Raw genomic sequence first — 25,320 nt, 5'->3', positions numbered from 1 at the left:
CAAGGGACTCTTGATCTCGGGGTCATGAGTTTGAGCACCATGTTTGGTGTAGAGATTACTTAATACAAAACAAAAAACAAGAAAACTGGTGTTGTATTACTGGTATATAAAAGAGACGTTAACACTCACTGAAAGTGTTGTACAGAGAAAGGGCACTTCATAACGATCAAAGTTTAATTCAGCTTAAAGATTCGGCAGTTTTCACTTTGGGTGCATCTTATTAACTTCGTCACAAAATACCTAAAACAAAATTGACAGAACTACAAGAAGTGTTCAAATCTATAATCATGGTGAAGAACTTTAGTACATCCCATCAGTAATTGACATTGACAGTTAAGCAGACAAAAATCAGCAAGGATTGGAACTTTGAACAAAATTCTATGACTATATATAAATAAAACATTGCAGCCAGCTAGTACACATGTGACTTCAAAATTTTCAAAGATTGGTCATATCTGGGGCCTTAAAGTCTCAACAATTATCAAAGGATTGGGATTATATAGAGCAGGTAATCTGAGCACAGTTATACTAGAAATATGAATAAAAAGAAATAGGAAATCTTCATGCATTTGGAAATTTTGTAAACCTATGCTTCTAGCACTTACTTGTAGGCCAAAAAAAAGGGAGGGGGATAGAAAATGTCTTGAAGTGAGTGATAATGAAAATGCTACACATCCAGCCTTGTAGGATGTAACTAAAGTATTGTTTACAGGGAAATGTGTACCTTTACATACATGCATCCGAAAAGAAAAGATGAAAATTAATGAGTTATAAGTAAGCATCTTCCCCCAGAAGTAAAAAAAGACATACTAAAACCAGTCAGAAGAAAATATGGATGAGAAGGAATAAATGAAACCAAAAACAGGTGAATACATAGCAGATGAATCCAACAAAGCCAAGATTTCATTCTCACAAAAGATAGGTAATGTTGACAAATATCAAGCAAAATGGATCAAGGAAAAGGCTCAAATCCTCTCAAGAATGTAAAGTGGGACTTTACTACAGATGTGGTTGACATTAAAAAGGTAAGTGGTTATAACGAGCGACATGTGCTAAGTAAAAATAAGTAAAACCAGTGTCGTAGATGCTTATTAAAAATATCTGAAGGATCCAGAGGAGGGATCATGCCACGCATTATACAGAGAAGACCTCTTTTTTTTCCACGTCAACATGGCAAGAGTTTTGCAAGTTCTGACAACATATATAAATTTCTAGGAAAATATAACTTATCCACACTGACCCAAGAAGAGAACCGAGAACCTGATAAAAGGCTCTCTACAAAAAGCCTATAGCAAACACCGTACTAACCAGCAAGATACCTAAATCTTGCCTTTGGGATCAGGAAAAACTGGAATGCCTGGATCCTTCCTTCTCTTTAGCACAGTGTTGGGAGGGCCTACCCTGTGAAAAATTCAAGGAAAGTGAAGCCGAAGACAGGAAGACTGGGGAGAAAGGAACAAAACTGTGATTAATAGGCAGTATGCTTATATACCTAGGAAATGTTTTTAAAAATCTAAGGATGTGTCCCTAGAATTAGGCAGAAGTTGCTGGGGGGAGAAGTCACCCTACAGAAATCAACCAGCAGCAAACAAAATGAAACAGAGACCACGTTTGCAATAGTGGGAAAACTCTGAAGAACCAAGAACTAACTGTTTGCGAAGGTGTGCAAAACCACCAGCGCACATTCTTTTACTTTACTGGGGGATACCGGGTCTTTTCTGGTTGGGTGTGATCTTTATAACCATACAAATGGCGACTCCTGTCCTGATGGCCTTTGTTCACGGAGCACTTGGGAGTGTTGATGAGCTGAGGTTTGCTTGGATACAGTGCGGAAGAGACCGGTCCCTGCTTTCTGGGAGCCTGATGTCAGTCACAGTGTGAATTCAGTCATGGGCCAGCACATCTTAACTGCTGTCATTTTGAGAAGTCAGGATTCTGGATTCCTGCCTCATAGGCATGTTGTCTTCATTGATGAGGTGAGGCCTGTAGGCTTCCTGTGCGTTCTCGGAAGATTTAGGCCTTTTGAAGTTATTACTTTTCCAAAGACCATTATTTTGGAGAAACACAAAAACATGTCAATTCTTTATTTTTTTTCCTTAGGCGTAGAAACTGAATCTGAAATAGCCAATGAATAAGCAAAGGCTTATAATAGAATACATTTCTATTTTTAGTGTTTCATCTTTCTTTAAAATGAGTAGCATTGTTTTTCTAAAGTGGGAATTAAGTCTTTTCCATTCCCTTAACTCATGAAATAAATTATTTCAGAATATATTGTTTAGCAACCAAATTTTCTTTCTCTGGGTAAAAAAAAAAATCAGAAATTACACTTAATATTTAGATGAGTTGATCTGAAAACCCTCTTCTCCAGACATTTAGAAATGTTAAAGTTCATAGGCATTCTCTAAAAGCTTAGCTGGGCTTGCAGGGTAATAAAAGAGGTTGCCAAAGCTGTAAACCAAGGGTGAGGGAAATGACTGGGACCCAGAAGTAAACTGACCATGGGGTGTGGGTGGGGTCTTGTCAGCCAGAGTCACCTGGGTCTTTGGCTTTTGTGTCTAGATGGGAACAGGGGTTCGTCAGTGGGGAGTAGGACCCGAGCCCCCCTCACACCCTCGTGTGAAACGCGCACCCTCAATGAAAGGACGGACTAGCAGCCAGGGGAAATGACATAGAAACTTACTTGTTTTGTCCTGGGGCAGTGGGGGGGGGGGGCAATCAGTCTCCTGAGAATCTATTATAGGAAGCCCAGGCCTTGTGTAAAAGTTAGTCCGAAGCTGCTGCTTTCTGAGGGCCCCGTTGTAACAAAGATTAAACAGCTCTGACACAAGCCCACTACTCACCCCAGATAGGATTGCCTCTGATAAAGTCCCACCAAAGACGTGACACGAAATCGCTATTAAAGATATAAAAGTAGATAATGAAAAACATTAATGGAAAAAATAACACCAGAAAAAAAAAAAACAGGCCAACTTGAAAAGAGATAAACTCAAAAGACTGGTTACAGAGCTGTTTAGATTCAGCTGAAGAGACTGTTGGTGAAATGGAACGTATGTCTGAGGAGTTTTCCCAGGTGGCGGCATGGAGAGCTTGAGGTCAGATTAGGAGTTCTGCCCCAGAGAAGGAGCAAAAAAATTTTCTAAGCACAAAGTGGCCCAGGATTTTCTGGAATTTTTGAAAAGCATGAGCCCTCAACCTCAGAATGCACAATGAGCCTGAATAAGATAAATAAAGATATACACCTAAAAATATTTTCTTGACAGGTGCCTGAGTGGCTCAGTCAGTTAAGTGTCCAACTCTTGATTTTGGCTCAGGTCATGATCTCATGGTTTGTGAGTTCGAGTCCTGCATCGGCTTGTAGCACAGAGCCTACTTGGGCTTCTCTCTCTCTGCCTCTCTCTCTCTCTCTCAAAATAAATAATCTTAAAAAATATTTTGTTGAATCCTTAGAACTCCAAAGATGAATCTTAAAAGTTGTGAGAGATTTTTTTTAAGATGTCATAAAGGAACAAAAGATCAGTAGCATGTTTCTCAATAGTAACTCCTCCTCCCCCCAAAAGAGCCAGAAGACAGATAAAATAATATCTTCAAAGTGGTAAGAGACAAGGACAGTCAGCAGGGAATTTTGCACTCCATTAATCCACTCACGAAGAGCATGAGTAGAATAACGATATTATTGCGGGTCTATGAGGACTTGAGAAAGTTGATCCAGAATGGATCCTTGTTGAAAGAGCTAGTCAAGGATGTACTTTGGAATGACCCAATAAGAAGAGAGTGAGGCGCAGGAAGCAGTGGTCAACAAAGAAGTTGGTAAACATTTGGGGAATGCAAACATGAGCTGTCTGAGGCAAAAGTCGCTTTGGGTCGTTTGAGTCATTCTGGGGTGTGTGTGATGGAGAAGTGGGGCGTGCCAAGTCGGAAAAGGGGCTCATGTCAGATGGATGGGCACCAGACTTCAGGCCTTCCACAGTTCTTTGGCTGTTGGGGAAGTGGCTGGAGGCATCGGGGAAATCAGGTCAAGTATATATGCTAGGAAAATGGAAGAGTAAAACACATTTTAATTATAATTTCAGTACTCATTAAAAAAAAAAAAAGTAGCAGTAGCATGTATAAGTTCTAAACACCATAGAGGAAAAGGAGATAAAACCTAAATAGCCTGATAGGATGCAGAAATAAAGGGAGTGGGAGGAGAATAAGCAAGGAAGTACTATAAATAGGAATGACAAAATCAAGGTTTCAGTGAGTCCAATTATATAGGAAATCACAATAGGCGTTGATGAATTAAACCTACCAGTTAAAAAGACAAATTGCTACACTGGTCTTAAAATAAAATCCAGCTTTATGCTATTTTTAAGAGTTCTACTTAAAACATATGAACACAGAAAGGTTGGAAGTGAAGAATAGAAAATGATTCTAGGTCAGTATTAACCTCCCAAATGTTGGTATAACTTTTTAAATAATCAGACAATAGACTTTAATGATGAAAAAAAAAAAGTTCATTATTAGGGGATAAAGAAGGTCACTATGTAATGGGGGGGGTGGGGAATAGCAGATACTTTATCAAGAAGATGTAACAATGCTGATCTGATGTTCACCTAATGAGATGACCTTCAAATAAAGCCCAAATTGGCAGATTCCCAGGAGAAACTGATAAATACATGATACGTGGTGGGAAATGTTAAAAACTCTCAATAGTTATTAGATTGAATTAGCCAAAAATGGTCTATAGAAGGTATTAAGCTGAAGCTAAGGATACACATAGAACCCTTCACTCCATAGAGAACACGTGTATTTATAAAAGTTGACCACAGTCTAGCAAAACTCACCAAATATCATTATCTAAATTAGTATTTTTATTTTTTTTTTTAATGTTTATTTATTCTTTGAGAGAGAGAGAGTGCAAGCACATGAGCCAGGAAGGGGCAGAGAAAGGAAGACACAGAATTTGAAGTGGATTCCAGGTTCTGAGCTGCCAGCACAGAGCCTGACACGGGGCTCAAACTCGCGAGATCATGATCTGAGCCGAAATCGGACACTTAACTGAGTCACCCAGGTGCCCCTCAATTAGTATTTTTTAGAGTATAGGCCCAACCTATTGTGAGACTCAAAATCAATTTAATTTATTGTGAAAAACCTTTTCAGATGTTTTAATGGTATAGAAAATACTGATGTATCACATGAACTAGTACTGAGTTATTTCATGAAAGTGTTGTGTATATATATATACACATATGTATGTATGTTTCTGTGTCCTAGGTCATGTAAAAAATTATTAGTGTCTCCAGATCCTGATTAGAGGTCTAAAAGCTTTATCCTATATCACCCAGAACAGATTCTCTGATGACAACACAGTTAAATAAGAACTATCAGTGATATTTTAAAGCCCCCATGTGTTAGGGAAGTTAAGGTCACTACCATCTCATGAGTCTAGGAGATCTTATGGGATTTAGAAAAGACAACTGAACAATCATGAAAAAAGTGAGTATGTGTGCTGCAGCTTGTAGTATGTAGCTACAACAGTACTTAGAGGGAAATTTGTTGCCTTAAATATTTGCTGTAAGAAAAAAGAAAGGCCTGAAAATTAATAAATGTCCATGTTGTAAAGTTAGAGCAGAATAAACCAATAGAGATTAGAGGAAGGAATAATGAAAATTATGTATGCTGGATCACAAACCCAAAAGCTGGTTTGGAATCATCCTTGATATTGAATCAGCAATTTATAACAGCCAAGACATGGAACAACCTAAGTGTCCATTGACAGATGAGTGGATAAGGAAGTTTGTGTTACGAACACACACGCACACACACAATAGATTATGATTCAGCCATAAAAAAGGAAACCTTGCCACTTATGGACCTTGAGGGCATTATGCTGAGTGAAACATAAGGTGTTGTGTCAGAGGAACACAAATTCTGTGTGATCTCACTTATATGTGGAATCTAAAAAAACCCCAAAACCAGTCTCCTAGAAAAAGGGGTGACCAGTCTCCTAGAAAAAGCAGTCACCAAGGGCAGGAGTAGGAGGAATCACAGGAAGGTGGTCAGAAGGTGCACACTCCCAGTTAACAACATAAGCGAGTGCTAGGGAGGTCCCAGACGGCTTGGCTGGCGACTACAGCTAACATTGGTGTGTGGGGCGTCTGAAAGTTGTTAAGAGAGGAACAGTTCTCCCGAGGGATAAAATTGCTTTTCCCTTTTTTTTTTTCTGCCTTGTTTTGGTCTCTGTATGAGATGATGGAGGTTCACTGAACTTAGTGTGGTAGTCATTTCATAATATATGCATAAGTCATTATGCTGTACACCTTCAACTTACACAGTTCTTTTAATTTTTTTTAATATTTATTTTGAGACACAGATAGAGTGTGAGCAGGGGAGGGGCAGAAAGAGAGGGAGACACAGAATCCGAAGCAGGCTCCAGGCTCTGAGCTGTCAGCACAGAGCCCAACGTGGGGCTCGAACTCTTGAGCTGCGAGATCACGATCCGAGCCGAAGTCGGACGCTTAACCGACTGAGCCACCCAGGTGCCCCACACTTACACAGTTCTGTGTGACAGTTATATCTCCATAAAACTGAGTGGAAAAATAAAATAAAATTAGCAGTTAAAATAAAATAAAATTAGCAGTTAAGTAAAATTAGCAGAAAGAGTTAACTCTTTACCCCCTCCCACCACCGCCAAGAACAGAATCTGGAAACACCAGATCTTGACAGTTTTGCAGGCAAGTTCTTCTAAACCCACAGAGAAGAGAGGGGAAAGGGACCATCCTTAGCTCATTTTGTAAGACTCGAGTGACCTTGCTACCAAGATCACAGAAAGACGGGGTCATGAGAATGATCCCTAGGTTTTCTCACTCCGCAGCACACATGCAAATCTCACATGAAAAAATTGAACAAACCAAACTAGTGATACATTAAAAAAGAAAGGGCCCAACATCAAGAAGCGTTTATACCATACGAACCATCTGTGAGTTAACATTAGAATATATATTATTGTGATTCAACCCATTTCAGATTAGAGAAAATGTCAAGGGATAAAGAAAAAGCATTTGCTAAAATTCAGTACCCAATTGTTAAAAAAAGAAGAAAAGAAGAGGTGACTAGGAATACAAGATAGCTTAACCTCATAAAATGCTTCTGCTACAAACCTACAGTCAACACAGCATCTAAGAGAAGTGGAAACTCAGAGAAGAGACCAGTAAGCCCCCCCCCCCCCCCCCCCGCTCAACACTGCTTCAGAGTCCCTGTGAGGCAAGAGCTTGAGTGGTAGGACATGAGTGGTCACAATATTTTTTACAATATTTAAACAAATTAGGTGATGGTGGTCCTGATGCAGACATATCTGCTAGGGTCTCTGATTTATTGTCACTCTGTTTTAGTTTTGTACCTGCCTGGCTGTTCACCTTGTGCCCAGGAAGGGTGTCTGGAAGCTAGATCTCTTTGACATCCACCGGGCACATCCCTGCCCCACGCTTCTCTGTGCACCTGCATATGGCCCATGACAGAGCAGATGGTTAGTGATGAGATCCAGCCCCAGAGGTGCTGTTGAGGGTATCTTCACAAAACCTACCCAAGTCTCAATTGCCAAATTGGCTTGAACTGGCCAAATTGGACTGTGTTGGTTGGGCCACACGAGCTGGTAAATGTATTCCATGTCTAAAGAATTCAGGTCCTCCACAGACTTTTGTTCCCTGAATCCTTACCCCCTAGGAACAGAAGAAAAGCCATTCTTTCCAGACCCTTACTGATTTTAGAGAGACAGCAGGGGAGGAGCAGAGAGAGAGAGGGATGAAGGATCCAAAGTGGGCTCTTAGCTGATGGCGGAGAGCCCGATACAGGGCTTGAATTCACGAACCGTGAGATCATGACCTGAGCCAAAGTTGAGTCAGACGCTCAACCAGCTAAGTCACTCAGACACCCCTCTGCTCTACGCTTTCAAGTGTACTAGCAATAGTAAGTGAAAGCACATATTTCACAGAAGTTTCTGGAATTGACAGAACACAGGTCCTTTGTGGTCAGTCCATACAAGATGTGGGTGGTCACACATCTGGCCTCATTCTTTGACCTCCTGGGCCTGGCCCAGTGGGAAAACCCAGGGGACATTCCTACTGGGAGTCCTTTTAGGACAGTGGGGATTTCAGAAGCGAAGCACCCAGAATGCTGGTCCCGAGAGCACAGTTGGAAGGCATCGCTGGCGTTATCACCCCGGTGAGTGTGGGATCTCCCCACGACGTTTCTGCTGAGCAGCGGGCTGGCTTGGCTTTCGCTGAGATTTCTTTGCCATTTGTGGCAATACAGCCTGAGCCGTAAATGTTTCAGGGTATTACTTCTCGAGACTAGGGCTTTTCATTTTCCTGTGAAAGATTTCTTTTAAAGAAATTCTAACTCAGGAATTAGCGGTGGGGATGTAATTCCTTTTTAGAGCAACCCGTTCTGCACAACTTGGAAGACACACTTGTGCTCCTCTCAAACATGCGTTTGTGTGTGCTGTGGAGGAAAAATATTCTCCCGAGCTAGCTTTTTCTCAAGTCTGCGCTCCTAACAGAGGGTATATTTTTGTATCCTGTATTTGCCTAGCTTCAGTAAGATTCAAGGCACATTTTTCAACCTTGGCTTTTCTGCCTACACCGCAAGGCCGCACCGATCCCACAGTGCTCAGCGGGGAACAGACCCGGCTTTGTGGGAGCCTGGTGACTGTGTCGGCGTGGTGACCCTGCAGCAGCTCCACAGAAGACCGCCCTTTGAGTGCACAGTTGTTGAGAAGCCACTGGGACTTATGGAGTGACCCAGACCAGGGTGACCCAGGCCCCTGGTCTCACACTGCCTCTGAAGAAGCGGGGTACGGGGGAGGGAAGGGAGTGTTTCAGAGGATTTTTGTCATCTGAATAGATTAAATACATTTGATTACAATGTGATCTTTGTACCTGAATGTGTCCATGTCGGCGAAGTTTTGAGAGCTCCTCATGAGGACCTAGAGTTTTGGTTGGTCAATGCCCACCAAGAAATGGAAGTTGATGGTAGAACGTTCCAGGCTTTCGTGTCCCTGCCCTCCCACCCACTGGATTCCTTCCGGGACTGAACAGGGTACAGTGTCACACCTCGCTTGTGAGTGTGTTCCTGGAAAGGCTAATTTGGGACAGCCTCTCTTGAGGGTGCCTGGCTGTGGCTCACGCCGTCAGAACCCACGGCCAGAGGTCAGAATCCACTTGCCCAGGATTTGAAAGCTCCATGAGCCCACCTCAGAGTTGGCTTGCGGTGGTCACAGCTGCGATAAAGGTGACAGTCTGGGAGAAGTAAATGTCATAGCCTGCAGCTGGTGTAGTCACCGCGGGGGGAGCACATGCTGTGGAGTTTTTGTCATGAGTACATTAAATCCTGTTCCTGCAGAGAGCTTATTTAGAAAGCCACAGTGAAATCGTGTGTTCCGTGATGAGTGATTTTTTTTTTCCTCAAACCTAATGCTGAGGCATTTAGAACAATCTCTTCTTAGTCCCCTCTTTAAAATGCCCTAATGTTAGAGCACTTGGGTGGCTCAGTCGGTTAAGCGTCCAACTTTGGCTCAGGTCATGATCTCATGGTTCGTGGGTTTGAGCCCTGCGTCGGACTCTATGCTGACAGCTCAGAGCCTGGAGTCTGCTTCAGATTCTGTGTCTCCCTCTCTCTCTCTCTCTCTGCCCTTACACAATTCTCACGCTCTCTTTCTTTTTCTCTCTCAAAAATAAACATTAAAAAATAAAAAATAAAATAAAATAAAATGCCCTAATGTCAAAATGTGGGTTTCATGATTGTTAAGAAATCCCCACCCTCTTGCCCTCCCCTGCTCCCAGTGGAGGACAAATCTCTACTTCTGAGCCCTTGGCAAGCCTGGACCCAGCCTACCCCAGGGTCTAGAGATTTGGGAGGCAGTGGTCATGCCAGGGAGGGGGGCTTGTTGACCTCTCCCTTTCTGTTCCCTCCTTCCTCTTGTCCCATCTTCCCCGACTCACCTTTTTTTTGTCAAGTTTATTTATTTTTGAGAGGTGGGGGAGGGGAAGAGAGAGAGAGAGAGAGAGAGAGAGAGAGAGAGAGAGAGAGAGAGAGAGAATCCCAAGCAGGCTCCATGCTGTCAGCTCAGAGCCTGACATGGGGCTCGATCTCACGAAGCATGAGATCATGACCTGAGCCGAGATCAAGAGGAGGACACCTAACTGACTGAGCCACCCAGGGCCCCTTACCTGCCTTCTTATACTTGTGTTCTGTTCACTAATTCCATCGCTGCTCCTCTTAAGGGGGGCTAGGATGTGTGTAGGGGACTGGGAATGTGATAGTCACATCAAAATTAGCTGATAAAAGTTGACCACACCCAAATAAGTAACTCTCTTGGGGTTCCTCACTGAAGTCAGACCCAGCCTGGGCTGGCAGCCCGGAAGTCGTGGACTCTGGTCCAGGGGCAGCGAAAAGAAGTGGCTCATCCTCTTGGTTTGTTTGGAGTGTCATCAGGCAAAAGGCTCCCTCCCTGGGGTGAGGATTGGGTCTGGTGACACCATTTACCCCCACTGTTTGCAGCCTGTGGCAGTGAAATTCCAAACATGAGGTCTCTTCTTTGGTAGGCTTTCCAGGACTTCCTGTTTCCTGTTGTGCACATTGCAGCTTCAGCAACTCTTTAGGAGCTTCTCCTGAAGGCCATTTTTTCCTCAACAATTTCTTGATCACTTTTCAGGATTGTGAAGGTTTTTTGTCTCTGACTCTCGGTCGTTGTGTCTGTCAGCACTGGGGAAGAGGGAAAGGAAGGCAGCAAAGTAGAGCTAGAGGGCCAGGGGCTGCTGGCCAGAATGCATGCAGCCGAAAGCCTGCAGAAGTACTTGATTTGGTTCACATGGTATTTTTTTAAATCAGTCGATTTCATTTTGAGGAGAAAAAAAAAAAAAAAGATTCCTGGCCTCGTGTGAAAAAGCAGATCTCTAACACAGCACTCAACATTTCTACAATAATTAGCAATGGCTGGGTGACACTGTCCCCCTAGTTTACTGGGGCATTCATGCCCCAGTCCTCACCACTCCCCATTGTCTCACACCTCGCCCGTGCTCATGCTGATGTGCATCTTTGACCCCCACGGTGGAGAATCTCTTGAGTTGTGATTGTGACTTCTGAGTCTCCAGGGTATTATGTGTCCACACCTGTACTCTGCCATTTCTCTGCTACTTCCTATCCTAGCACTAGTAGGGGCTGCTCATATCTTGCATAAAAACTCACTCCTGAAGAGGGGCAGGAAGGAATGGATGACATCAGAGATTGTCTGGATTTGTTTCTTTGACTTTATCAGTCTGAAGGATTAGCAAAACCTTAAGTTTGGGGGCGGGGGTGAGGATGGAAACTGTCAAATGCCTCTGTTTCTACAAAAAGTAACCTACATGTATGTATTTGGCAGGTGAAAGGAAAGCAAGCCAGGATGGATATTTATGACACTCAGACCTTGGGGGTTGTGGTCTTTGGTGGATTCATGGTCGTTTCTGCCATCGGCATCTTCCTGGTGTCCACCTTCTCCATGAAGGAAACGTCATATGAAGAAGCCCTAGCCAACCAGCGCAAGGAGATGGCGAAAACGCACCACCAGAAAGTGGAGAAGAAAAAGAAGGAGAAAACAGTGGAGAAGAAAGGAAAGACCAAGAAAAAGGAGGAGAAACCCAATGGGAAGATACCTGACCATGAGCCAGCCCCCAACGTGACCATCCTTCTCAAAGATCCTGTGCGGGCACCTGCAGTGGCCGTGGCTCCAACCCCAGTGCAGCCCCCCGTGGTCATTGCCCCTGTAGCCTCAGTACCAGCTGTGCCCCAAGAGAAGCTGGCCTCCTCCCCTAAGGACAAAAAGAAAAAGGAGAAAAAAGTGGCAAAGGTGGAACCAGCAGTTAGTTCTGTAGTGAATTCTATCCAAGTTCTTACCTCCAAGGCTGCCATCTTGGAAACTGCTCCCAAAGAGGTGCCTATGGTGGTTGTGCCCCCAGTGGGTGCCAAGGCCAGTACCCCAGCCACTGGCACTGCACAAGGCAAAAAGGCAGAGGGAGCCCAGAACCAGAACAAAAAGGCAGAGGGAGTCCAGAACCAAAACAAAAAGGCAGAGGGAACCCCCAACCAGGGCAAAAAAGCAGAGGGGGCTCCCAACCAGGGCAAAAAGGCAGAGGGAGCCCAGAATCAGGGCAAAAAGGTAGAAGTGGTCCCGAACCAGGGCAAAAAGGCAGAAGGGGCCCAGAATCAGGGCAAAAAGGCAGAAGGGACCCAGAATCAGGGCAAAAAGGCAGAAGGGGCCCAGAATCAGAGCAAAAAGGCAGAAGGGGCCCAGAATCAGAGTAAAAAGGGAGAAGGAACCCCAAACCAAGGCAAAAAGACAGAAGCGGTCCCCAACCAGGGCAAAAAGACAGACGGGGCCCCCAACCAGGGCAAAAAGGCAGAGGGAGCTTCCAACCAGGGCAAAAAAGTAGAAGGGACCCATAATCAGGGCAAAAAGGCAGAGGGGGCACAGAATCAGGGCAAAAAAGCAGAGGGGGCCTCAAACCAGGGTAAAAAAGAGGAGGGGACCCCAAACCAGAGTAAAAAGGCAGACGGGAGCCCCAATCAGGGGAAAAAGGTGGAAGTGGTTCAGAACCAGAGCAAAAAGTTAGAGGGGACCCCCAACCAGGGCAAAAAGGCAGAGGGGGCCCAGAACCAGGGCAAAAAGGCAGAGGGGGCCCAGAACCAGGGCAAAAAGGTGGAGGGAGCCCCCAACCAGGGCAAAAAGGAGGGAACCCCAAACCAGGGTAAAAAGGCTGAGGGTGCCCCCAACCAGGGCAAAAAGACAGAGGGGACCCCCAACCAGGGCAAAAAGGCAGAGGGGGCTCCCAACCAGGGCAAAAAGGCAGAGGGGGCTCCCAACCAGGGCAAAAAGGCCGAGGGGGCCCAGAATCAGGGCAAAAAGGCTGAGGGGGCCCAGAATCAGGGCAAAAAGGCAGAGGGGGCCCAGAATCAGGGTAAAAAGGCAGATTCAGTTGCTAGTCAGGGCACAAAGTCAGAGGCTGTTGCAAGCCAGGGGAAAAAAGCAGAGGGGGCCCCCAATCAAGGCAAAAAGGCAGAGGGAACCCCGACCCAGGGCAAAAAGTCAGAAGGGTCCTCCAACCAGGGCAAAAAGGCGGATACATCTGCCAATCAGGGTAAAAGGACAGAGTCAGCTCCTATCCAAGGCAAAAATGCAGATATGGTCCAGAGCCAAGAGGCACCAAAGCAAGAGGCTCCTGCAAAGAAGAAGTCTGGTTCAAAGAAGAAAGGTGAGCCTGGTAAGTAGTTCTGATTTCTCTGTGAACTGGAAGGGAAAAGCGATCTTTTAGTAGCTTATGGATTCCCTTTGGGGGAGCCATATGTATCAGTTAGCTGTTGCTACAACAAAGCTGTGTAACAAACATCCCATAATTCAGTGACTTACACCAGCAGTCATTTATTCTTTTTCGTGCTTCTGTTGAATTGGCTGAAAGTAGACTGATCTGGGTTGTCTCAGCTGAGTGGCTCTGCTTCATGCTGCAGTTTAACTACGTTCGGCCCCTTGCTGTAGATCGACCATAGGTCTGTTCCATATGTGTTCATTCTGGGGCCCAGGCTGAGGCTTCAGGGATTCTGGAGGGTAGAGGTCCTTCTCCTGGTTACAGTAGAGCTGTAAAAGGGCACATGTCAAACCAGCATCCTATTGGCCAGAGCAAGTCATATGACTGAGCCAGAGTCAAGGGGTAGGAAGTGCACTGTCTCCATTGGGAGGGACTGCCAAGTGATGTTGTAAGAGGTGTGAGTATGTGAGTACAAGGAGTGGTGAGGAATTAGGAATAGTAATTCCATACATCACGCAATCTGAAACACTTCTGTGTCTTGGCAAATCTTTCTTAGATGTCTGAGTATGTTCTGCCAGGCTGTTTGTTGCTTACCTCACCTGGTACTCGTTTCTGTATGTTTGTTGAATGACTAATGGTAGGATGTTCTTAAGGTTAACAATGGCATCCACCCCCATCCCCAGTTTTTCCTCTTCCCAACTCCCTATCCCAGTTACTTAGTGGGCCATTTTATATATGTACAATACAGAACGGTAATTTTCTGTTATGTTTTTAGTGTGCATTATAGAAATTGGGCCAGTGAGTTCCTGTTTCCTGTTCATCACTCATTTGATATGGCAGTCTTCTGTTTTCTTTTCTTTCTTTCTTCCTTTTTTTTTTTGTTTTTGTTTTTGTTTTTAATATCTTTGACTAGCCATTAGTTGATTTGGATAATTAATTGCATTTGTCTTACCGAGGTATCTTAGGGGGTCTGAGATGTTTGGGCCTTGTGCTGGATAGGGGCTATCCAGCACAAGGCCCTATGTTCTTAGCTGGGTTTCCCTTTCTTGCCTCTTTGTGGAGATGCATTACCTTTTCTCAGGTTTCTTCCTCCCCCACCTTTTGGGGGGGCATTTGTTCAGGCAGCACCCAGTTCCTTATGAGGGGACCTGTGCTGTGTGAGCAGCTTCAGGCTCCTGCTGAGCGTCAAAGATGAGCCCACCTGGCCCCCACAGGTGAGGCCAGTCTCTCAAAGCCCTCTGAAAATCCAAATGTTCAGCCTCCGTCTGCCTCCGCAGGCCGGAGGAAAGGCTTGCTGCCTTGTCTTTAAGTTGATGTTCCACTTGACCCAGGGACAGGGTATTTGAGACATGAGGACAGGGATGGAACTGAGAAGTGGCCTGTTTTCTGTAAAGCATCAGGTGTGTTCAGAATAGAGCTTCGTGTGTCCCGTGACCTATGTCCTGTAGCCATTGTTACCATGTTTGGCTTTAGGCATCTGAAACAAGGCACAAAATAGAAATGTGGTACTTTAGGAAGGAAGGCAAGTGGTACTAATAAGCCAGAAATAGAGAACCTTGTTAGGAGGACGACCTAACTTTCTGACCTGTATGAACCCACACAGCACCTTACTGGCCTAAGAGAAAATTTGAACAGAGAAAAGAAATTCCAGAGGTTAAATATTATGGATAAAATGACAGTTATTACTAAAATTATTCTAGCCAAAATTTCAATGAGATTCCCCTGCCGACTCCCGCCTTTAACTTGACAAAACTATTCTAAAAGTCCCATCTGGAGGGGAAAATAGGTTGGAATATTGGATAGATTTTTTTAAGCGGCTTTTGGGAAGCCAGTTGTGTCTGATGTGTGAACATATTCCCATGCCATTGTAATTACAGGTTAGGGTGCTGGCCCAAGGACAGACAGGTCAGAGAATAAAATGGTCCTGAAGCAGACTGTCATGTCTGAGAACTTCAGTGAGGGGAGGCAGCCTCATTTCAGTGGGAAGAAGAAATGTTCTGATCTTGGGCAACATGTTCAAGATTTGGAAGAGTCTGCTTATGGATCCCTCTAAACATGTAAGGTCTGGATAAATTAGATTTAATTGAAAAAAAATGAAACCCCAGAAAATATCAAAGACAGTCAAAATTAATATTAATCAGCCCAGATATCGGGAGGCCTGACGCCACTCCAAGGTTGCAATGAGAAAATCACAAAGGCCAGTATGGGGCACTGGGCCACAAAAGCAGCCACACAGGATCATCAGACCCAGAATGAAAACCCAGCCACACAGGGTATTATGTGCAGCTGAGAGGACACCTGAAAGGCGAATTTTTTTATTCTTCAGGGGGTTTGAGAGCCTAGAGACATGGGGAAAAAACTGTCTTGTAATTTGTCATTTTCCTGAATGTAATTTGTCATGTGATCTCCACCTGCTGTGGTTGGGGTGTAAAGCCATCTTGAAGCCCCACCCCCACCCCCAGGGTAGATGCAGGCCACTCCCTGCACCAACACCAGGAAGATCCTGAAATAATCTGTGTGTTCAGAAGTAGTGGGGATATGCCCAAGTGCATTGCTTCTCCAACTTTCTATGCAGTTGGATCCCCTGGGGGACTTGTTCAGGTAAAGAGTCAGACTCACAGTTCTGGGTAGAGCCTGAGACTCTGCATTTCTAACCAGCTCCTAGGAGATGCTGATGCTGTTGTTTCCAGGACCACACTGGGTGGGGGGGTGGGGGGGTGGGGAGCAGGTAGTAAGGGCCCCTGAGTCACTGCCAGGATGGCACAGGGCAAGGTGGGTGTCTCCATGATGCCTGGCTTCTGGCAGCTTTGCAGTTCTTGTCTGTCTGTAAAGGACTCTGGACCTGAGGGTAGAGTAAGTGAAGTGTGTGCTTTGGGTGTTTGGGTGTTTGGCGCTCCCAAATATAGACATGCGGTTTGGGGCTTGCTCTGAAGACGACTCCCAAGTCAGATGTCAGTGACGAGCCATCAAGGCCCTTCTCCACTCTGAGAGCCTTCAGTCATTTGCAGCCATATTCCCACTGTCCAGAATGCTGATTTCTTTCCATGTTTTCATTTAGCCACGACCTGTGTCTATGGACGGCCTGGATTTTCCAAATGGAGTATGATAGAATAGGGCTCACTCACTCTTCTGTTGTGATGATATCTCATACATGTTTAGCGTTCTAGAACTGATCTGACTCACATTGAGCATCCATGGCGGTGATCTTGTGGCCATGACCGTGTTGCTGAATGGGAAGCAGGCCACATTCCTCTCATGCAGTCATACTGCATGTCCCGTGTTCCTTCCTTTGCTCGAGATGCTGCAGTCAGCCCCGGCTGCCTGCTTTTGACCTCCTTGCCCACTAGCTGGGGTGGAGCTTCTGTATTTCTGTCCAGGGCCTGCCCACCGCCAGCTTCTCCATGGCCCTGTGCACTCAACTCAAGAGCACAGCTCGGGCTGGGCTGGGTGGCCCCAGGCATCTAGAAACTCGGGGGCGTGGAGATGTGAGCGGCCTCAGCTAGGGGAGATGCCTGGAGAGTAGGTGTGGAGCAGGCCAGGAAAGGAGTTCCTTCTCCAAATAGAGGAGACCTGAACTTGGGTCAGGGAGGGCTCTAGGGCCGTGAAGTTTTAACTGTGGGCACCAGAGAGCTAGAAGTCTAGGGCTGGTCACATGGGGGCTATCTCAGGTAGCATTCAGAATGATCAAAAGTCAGTCAAATGACTGGTTCAGTTGCGCTCACCACATTCCAAGTGCTCAACAGTGCCCTGTGGCCAGTGGCTGCCTTTGCTGGACAGTGCAGGGAAGAGCGTCTCCATCAGTGCAGTCAGTTAGGACAGTGCTGGTCTAGACCAGAGCCACCAGGAGGAGGCCAGGCAGCCTGTAAAAATGAGCATGTCTTTGCAGCATCATGTTGGCACCACGCAGCTCACCCAGTGCCTTGTTCTGTCTGCCTGCATCCTGAATGGGGTGGGGGTGAGCTCCCCGTCATCCTCTGTATCCCAGTGCTATGTGACAAGTGAAATCGTGGAGCCTGTGGCTGGCCCATGACGCATGACAGATCAGCAGCAGAACCTGCCCCGGAGCTGGGGGGCACCACAGACAGGGTTGTGTCCTCAATTGTCACCAGGTGGGCCCAGCAGGGTCCTTGCTGACAGACACCCCAGAGAGAGACCAGGCAGGTGTGGAGGCGGGCACAGGACATGCTTCTGCAGGCCCCAGTTGGAACTCTTCCAGGACTTCTGATCTGTTTCTCCTACAAGAGCAAATCAGGGCCGTGTGGCAGGTTTTTACCACTTGTCCGTGGCTGGATCTGACAGTGAACACCTGCCTTCCTAATCCACGCTTTTAAAATTTATTAGCGTATAAATGTGTGCTTCCAGCAAACAAAGTACAAACAGCATAGAAGCATGGAAGGTGAAAACCGAAAGTCTTTCCACTCCCTCCCTTTCATGGGGGAGCCTGGGAGCCATTCCGCTCATTGCTTTGGCACACACAGTTGCGGCCTACGGTGCGCACAGCCTTGGAGCTTGCTTGCTTTGTGTACCAGGGTACCAGTGACATCTTTCTGTATTGTACCTACAGGGCTGCTGCTGCTGTATCCTGTCCCATAGCATGAATGTATCGTTTACTTATTTAAATGGCATTAACCAGCATGCAGCTTTTTTGCTGCTAAAATTAATGCCACAGTGATGTACGTGTATTGTAGTGTATCTCTGCAAAGTAACTACGTCGATACGCAGTTGCTAAGTGAAAAGACGGGTCCATTTTCAATTTAGGAGCACAGTGCTGCATCGCTCCCCAAAGACACTTCACGATTTACAATTCGCTCAGAGTGCTGAGAGGCCCACATGAGCGTTTTCCAGCACCTTCCACCTGACTTGACTCTTCACATGGTGCTGTCGAGATGGTGACCATTTGAGGGGAGCGTTATAAACCCAGGTGTGGAATAAGGAGAAGACGCTTACTTATGAAACAAAAGGCGCAGATTCTTTTATTGTTGTTTGCAGAAGAGGGAACTCGAGGAGCCACAGAGAAGTGGAAATTTCCCCAGAACTAAAGCTCCTGGGTGCGTGCAGCCTGGTTGCAGGCCTCTGCTGGTTCGTTCTCGGAGAGTCCCTCAGGACTCGTGCATGGTGTTTATCAGGAATGCTGCGTCCCTCTTACAGGAAGTGTGTTGTGTACATGGTGTGGGTTTCTTGAAAATCTGTTTTTGCCCTCGGAGTTGGTCTTTGCTGGCATACCTCGGCTGGGAGTGTGAAGTTACACTTTTAGGACAGCTCTTTTTGTCCCAGTGCCTAGAGGTGAGTCCAGATTAGTATGGCGTGGGCTGGCCCCAGAGGAACCAAGGACCGACAGGGAGCGCGAGATGCCCGTTTGCACACGCTCCAGAACGTCGTGCTTCCGCTGGAACTTGGTGGGTGCACTGCTGTCGCTGAGCGTGGCTCTTCCCCTCTTGCACTGCCTTCACACCGGACACCCTTCCCTGTCTGCGGGCCTGTTTGCCCTGAGGCCAGAAGACCATCATCGTGTCAGGGCCCGAGGGAACCCCGCCAACCTGCAGGAGATGGAAAACGCTCTCAGACACCCCACGATGACCTTGTCACACACACACGAGTCTGTGTGGGAGAAAGGCCTTCTTGGGGTACCCGACTATGGGTAAATTTTAATACCTTTCCTTTGCCCTTATTTTCCGGTTTTTTGGTAACCTGCATTTTTTTTTTCGTTTAAGTTTTAGTTAACAGACAGTGTAATATTGGTTTCAAGAGTAGAATTCAGTGATTCATCACTTGCATACGACACCCAGCACTCATCCTAACAAGTGCCCTCCTTAGTATCCCCCACCCATCTAGCCCATCTCACACATACCTGCCTCCCTCCATCATCCCATAGTTTGTTCTGTATCATCAAGAGTCTCTTATGGTTTGTTTCCCTCTCTTCTCTCCCCGCCCCCTTCCTATATGTTCATCAGTTTTGTTTCTTAAGTTCCATGTATGAGTGAAATCATATGGTAATTGTCTTTCTCTGATTGACCTGTTTTGCTTAGCACAATACACTCTAGCTCCATCCACATCATTGCAAATGGCAAGCTTTCATTCTTTTTGATGGCTGAGTAATGTTCCATTGTATATATACACCACATCCTCTATATCCATTCATCAGTCAGTGGACATTTGGGGTCTCTCCATAGTTTGGCTGTTGTTGATGGTACTGCTATAGACAGTGGGGGGTGCGTGTACCCCTTCGAATCAGTATTTTTGTATCTGTTGGGTAAATACGTTTTCTTTTTTAAATGGAAAAGAAAAAAAAAGCTCTATTATTTGTGTGCGAGTCAAATAAGCAGGCACTCATTGTACGGAGTGGGGCTCCTAACCTTTCGGGCTTTGTGAGGCAGCCCAGCCCTGACCATGGGTCCTCTGAGCAGCAGAAGGGGGTCCCTGCTCCTTCAGGGGGGTCAGGTTGAGGAAGGAAAGTGACCAGTTCTTTTCAACCTTGTCCCAGCCTTTGGGTACCCAGTCTATGATCACAAACTGAACTAAGATGGAAAATTCGTGGCTCCCCACATCTGTGAACCTTGAAGTGTCCTGGGGGAGCTGCTCAGCTCCATATTGTGCAAGGCCTCCCTGGCCACTCCCTTCTGTGCCAGAGCAGATGGAAATGCACAAATAGGATCATGCTCTGTACCCTTCTGGGGCAGGAGTCACCAGAGGTCAGGGGATATAGGGAAGGATCTTCAGGAAAGCTGCTAAAGGCGTCTGTACCTTAGCATGTGACTTAATCTAATCTTAAGGCATGCGACTTGATAATAGCATCACCCCTTCCTTCCTACTATCCCATCCCCACCCCCACCCCCCAGTGTCCTCCTTCACTGTGTGCTTGCTGGGTCGCCCCCAGGATTGTGACACTATCGTTCTCAACTAGATGTTTGTGAGATGTGTGGTTTACGAAGCTCCTTTCCATGCATTTCTCCTGAAGGTCTGTAACGTGGATTGGTATGTTTACCTGTTTTTGCAAAAGCAGAAGCCACAGCTCACCTCTTGTTTTGAGACTTCCCAGAAGTCTCGTGGCCAGTGGACGGTCAGGGATCTCAGCCTCCTGCCTTGGGCCCTCTGTCTCTGCGGGTCCCTCAGGCCAAGTGCAGCCCACCTCAGTGGCTACTCTATAGCTGTCTTAGGGCTGAGGTACACGCAGATGTGTCTTGAGATTAGGTTTCATACTTTTTTCTTTCAAACTTAGTTTTTCAGGGTCTGAAGCTCTGAAATCTCTCTAGGACTTTTGAGCCTTCATAGCCTTCATTCCCTTTCTCTGTAAGTTCTTCAAGCCCAACTTTTCTCTCTCTCTCTTTTTTTAATGTTTATTTATTTTTGAGAGAGAGAGAAATGAGACAATGCAAAAGGGGGAGGGGCAGGGAGAAAAGGGGACAGAGGATCTGAAGCAGGCTTTGTGCTGACAGCAGTGAACCCGATGCAGGGCTCGAACTCACGAACCGTGAGATCATGACCTGAACCAGAGTTGGATGCTTAACCGACTGAGCCACCCAGGTGCTCCAACTTTGCCTTTTTGCAAGAACAAAAACATGCCCTAGGGAAGGAGCCCAATCAGTCTTGGCGCCTCATGTCTCAGAGAAGCTGCTGGATGACATTGCTTCCAGAACTTTCCATTCAGTCATGTTAAAACATGGCAGTGCTGGGGCTCCAATCGCTGTCCTCAGGCAGCTGTGGTCAAGAAGCCCATAGTTGCACAGATCTTAACCTTTTGTTAACACCTGGGCCTCTGTCCCCCCAGTTCAGCTCCTCGGTGCCCTTGGGCCTGGCCCCTGGCCCTGGGGCTCTTCCCTCATCTGCCCTCCCCCCCGCCAGCCTTGTCTCCCAGGTGTCCTGAAATAACATCTCCTCATTGCAGACCTTCCTCCCTGCTGGCATTGCTTCTAGCCTGTAAGATAGAATCCAGATCCTTGGGGCCTGGGAAGACGTGGACTCACTCCAGTCTCACTTCCCTCTGCTCCGAGTGGCAAGGCCCCTCTGAGCCTCGCTGCCTGTCCTTGCCGCTCCCCTTTCCAGAGCCCCGCACAGCCCTCGCCGTTTCCTTACCCAGTAGCACTTGGCCAAAGCATCCCCTGCCACTGCTGCCACGTCGCTTCCTTGGCAGCATGCCCTCCCTGGGTTCCCTTCCTGTGGCTCTACTGCATGGTTGCCGGGCGTCCTGTGTCTCCTCTGCCTCTCAGCTGGCAGTTCCAGTTTCTGACTTAACCCTGCCAGCCCCAGTGGTGTGCTGACTGTCGGGTGCACGGTACGAGCACACTCTGTGTCTCTAGAGACCGATGGGACCTGCCTGCCCCAGGCAGGGCTGCATCAGGGTACCTGCACCGGCCATTGGAGTTGAGCCGCGGTCACCTGATGGGCTGTCCCAGGGCCAAGGTGGCCACCCGCTCCCATTGCTGGGCAGTGGTCAGCACCGACCTGTTGGTCGAGTCCTCTGGAGCCACGCAGGAGTGGTCCCGAGTTGGACTCTGGAGGGGCTGTGATAGTGCCGGGCCGCGGAACCCCGCGAGTTCCCTAGCACTGAGACCTGGCCGCAGGGGATCCTGGTGGGGATGTAAAGACAAAACTCTCCCGAAAGGACTTTGCGGTCGACAGGGAGAGAGGGACTCCTAAGTGCCTCTTGGCAAGACAAGTTTGATTTTAGGTGACCGCACCCCCCGGCATGGTCACAGAAGGGCGCATGGTTTTGGAATTTGAGGTGTTATACACATTACCCAGTGCCGCATGCTCCCTGGCTGGGGGCTGCGGGAGGCAGAGGGCTCCTTGCTTTATCTAACCCTGTTGCCCTTCTTAGCCTCATGAGAGGGTACAGACGGGGGTGCCAGGCAGGAGCCAGAGGGTCCGTGGGCTGTGTTGCTCTATCCTCAGGGCTGGCTTCTGGGCACCACCCTTGCACGACTTCTCCGTCCCGCTGGTGGGAGTGGGGGAAAGGGCAGAGCCCCACCTGTGTCCTTCCCGGTGGGCGCTGTCTGTTCAGGGAGGGGTCAGGGCTTGTGACGGTCCTGTGACGGTCCTGTGACTGGGGCTTGCTTGAAGGTGGCCCTGTTGGTTGACTCTGCAGTGCGTTTTGTGCCGGGCATTGTTCCAAACGTGTTGGGATTTAATCTTGGCAGTGAGGCTAGGAAGGAGGAAAGATTGATTATGACCCCTATTTTGCAGATGAGGAAACCGAGGCCAAGGGAGGTGAAGCAACTTGCCCAAGGACGCACAGGCAGGAAGGAGCTGAGCTCGCAGAATTTGAGCCCAGACCGCCTGACTCAGGGGCCTTGTTCTGACCGCGGTGCCCAGTGCCCAGGGGCAGAGGTGATCTGCAGGCCACACCTGGCCCACAGATGTGTTTGTTCAGCCCCACAGAGGTTTTATTTATTTCTTTTTCTTTGAGTTAGCTGTCAGCACTAAAGGTCAGGAGGTGACACATACAAATCTCGTTTCCGGTTCTCCTCGGCAAGTCCACAGCTCTGAGGGTTCTGGCCCAGACCCCACAGGAGCCATCCCCTGGAGGTGAAGGAACATGTCCAGAGGCTGCCCCCTGAGCCAGACCTGTGCCATCCTTGCAGGGCCCGGTCCCTGGGGGTGTTTATTGTGTCCCCTGCCGGGCAGGTCTGGATTACCCCAGAGCAGTGAGGCACCGGTTCTATCTCTGTTCTGTCTCTCCGCTCTTTGCTCTCTTGCTGTGACCTTCCTCCAGGCCTCCCTGCTCGTCCATTCCTGGTATTTCAGAACTCACCAAGGTGGGCAAGGCAGAGACTATAGGGGCAGGCTCTCAGGAGCTGGTCTCACTACGATTCACCGCCTCATGGTCTTCGTGATGTCAGTGGTTTAGCAGATTAGATGTTAGTCTTTGACAAATTTAGTGTAGTGCCTTAAGATTTCACAATGCCGGGGATTATTTCCAGTTTTCTAGTCTTTGCTGGAGATGTGTAACATGCCGGCCCAAGTTAGCTCCCGTTAGCACGTGATTTGTGGCCCGGGTGCCCGCCTCCCAGGAACAGGCATCCAAGTGAGCTCAGCGCCACTGGTTTGGTGAGAGGATCTTGAAACCCAGAAGCAAATGCAGTTCACACGGAGGTCCAGAAGTTCTGGTGCCTACTTCCAAGTACTTTTTTCTTTCATTTTTACTTCCCCTGATTTGGGGGAAATAAAGATGGCACCATTCTTTAAATTTTTTTTTTTTTTTTTTTTTACATTCTCTTTATTTTTGATAGAGAGAGACCACAAGTAGAGGAGGGGCAGAAAGAGGCAGAGACACAGCATCCGAAGCAGGCTCCAGGCTCTAAGCTGTCAGCACAGAGCCCAACGTGGGACTCGAACTCACAAACTGCAAGATCATGACCTGAGCCAAAGTCGGATGCTCAACCGACTGAGCCATCCAGGCGCCCCAAAGATGGCACCATTCTTACCTAAATGACTTCATGGAAAAGTGTAAAGCTGGGGCTCTCTAAAAATACCTTAAAAGATAGTGTTCATATGAGCATAGAGAAGGCCAGGGAAGTTTGCGTGGGGAGATCGGGCGATAGGCAGGGGAGAGTTAAATTGTGCTGTGTGTAGCTTTGGATTGTTGCACCTGCTCAAGTTTTCATTACTTTGTTCGCTAAAACATCTAATAAAATATAATTAGGTAAGAAAGTTTGAATAAAGGTGTATTAGAATGATGCTCTTACAGAATACACTTGGCAACGTTCTGCAGCAGAGTGTCCTGGCTATCCAAGAGGGAACACGGTCTGTCAAGACCACTGGGGTGACATCTGTGGGGAAACAGAGCTCCGTAGCAAAGCCTGGCTCCATTATCTAAATGTCTTCCCTTCCCGCCCCCAGCAATGTGGTAGGGACTACGGGGGCCTAGAAGGATGGTCTAGGAGAGGCTTCAAGAGATGCCCGAGCCCCTGCGCAGTCTGAGGCCTCTGCAGGGACAACGGCCATACTTTTGGGGGGTTGGAGGGTCCCCAGGGCTGGAAAGGAATAGACCAGCCTGTCCAGTAGAAATAGTGTGAGCCACCCGTGTGAGCATATGTGTAATTCAGACTTTCCTAGCAGCTACGTGAAAAAAAAGCAAACAAAAAACAAAGAATTAAATTTTAATGATATATTTTATTTAACCCAATTTTCCCCAAATATTATCATTTCCACATGCAGTCGATACCAGAAAATTATTACAGATATTTTACCAAGTCTTCAAACCGGGGTGTACTTGTACCTGCAGCACAGCTTGGTCCACGCTGGCTGCATTTCAAGTGCCCAGTGGCCACACGTAACTGGTGGCCAGCCTGTTGGGACAGCACAGTAGACATTTCCCGAGTCAGGAAAGGAAAACGTCTGTCCATTTGAGCTCCAACTGTGTCTTTGAAATAGTGGACTTCCGTCTTCTGAAAAACCTGCATCTGCCTGCAGGCTGAGGGGGAAGGGCAGGGACCCCGGAAACCAAAATGCTACTGGTGCAGTCTTCTTCTAGTAGTGAACTTGAGAGCAGTCTTTGCTTTGTTTTTGGCTTAGCGGTGCTCAGAGTGGTTTTTCTAAGTTTGCCATCAAGATGATTTTGTGTTATATACATATATCAATGAAAAGAAAGGCTGAAGGGAACACGCACCCCACCCCCACTTCATTTTCATGGCACTCTTGAGCTCTTAGGCCTTGAACGTCACCGTGGTTATTTTTAATCTCCCGAGCCTCACGAGGTAAGAAGTTCTACAATGAAGGTGCTCATAGCAACCAGCTCGCCCACATCCCACGTTCCCCTCATTAAGGTATCACGCTAAATGCTTTGACTGGCGATGAAAATATTGTGACTAGCAAGTGAAAATATTGTGACAGGCCAGAGAATTTGGGGTTGCTATGGAAACCTTCCCTGTGCGTTGTCCTCAGTGAGGGGGGCTTAGCTGAAGGTGCTGCCATGGGCCGGCCTGTTTCCCTTTATTTCATTCATTTGGGGCTGGTCGTTAGGCCGCGGGGCAGCTTTGGGCCTCGGCATAAGTCATTCCCCGGGGCA

The 25,320-nt window shown here is 47.2% G+C and overlaps 1 protein-coding gene and 1 long non-coding RNA gene across 6 annotated transcripts in view; one reads left to right on the top strand and one right to left on the bottom strand.

Moving 5' to 3' along the window:
• RRBP1 (ribosome binding protein 1) overlaps positions 1 to 25,320 on the top strand; it is a 65,000-nt gene that overhangs the window by 12,543 nt on the left and 27,137 nt on the right. For 2 of the 4 annotated variants that reach the window (XM_053200278.1, XM_027069523.2), the window contains exon 2: positions 11,399 to 13,274. In XM_053200278.1, coding sequence (XP_053056253.1) covers positions 11,420 to 13,274 — 1,855 coding nt within the window. In that variant the 5' untranslated portion in view covers positions 11,399 to 11,419. The remainder of the gene's footprint in view (positions 1 to 11,398; positions 13,275 to 25,320) is intronic. The other 2 variants (XM_053200277.1, XM_053200276.1) reach the window with 2 other exon arrangements.
• LOC113602458 (uncharacterized) lies at positions 13,417 to 16,485 on the bottom strand. 2 transcript variants are annotated; one of them, XR_003423885.2, is made up of 3 exons: positions 15,936 to 16,485; positions 14,388 to 14,793; positions 13,417 to 13,645 (listed from the first exon to the last, which is right to left on the bottom strand). It is a non-coding gene; the product is annotated as an uncharacterized LOC113602458 (long non-coding RNA). The 2 variants fall into 2 exon arrangements; XR_008289219.1 differs by lacking the exon at positions 14,388 to 14,793.

The sequence above is a fragment of the Acinonyx jubatus genome, chromosome A3, assembly GCF_027475565.1.
Source record: "Acinonyx jubatus isolate Ajub_Pintada_27869175 chromosome A3, VMU_Ajub_asm_v1.0, whole genome shotgun sequence".
Taxonomy (NCBI): domain Eukaryota; kingdom Metazoa; phylum Chordata; class Mammalia; order Carnivora; family Felidae; genus Acinonyx; species Acinonyx jubatus.
The sequence above is the reverse complement of the archived record's forward strand: the minus strand, read 5'-3'. Positions and strand labels throughout refer to the sequence as shown.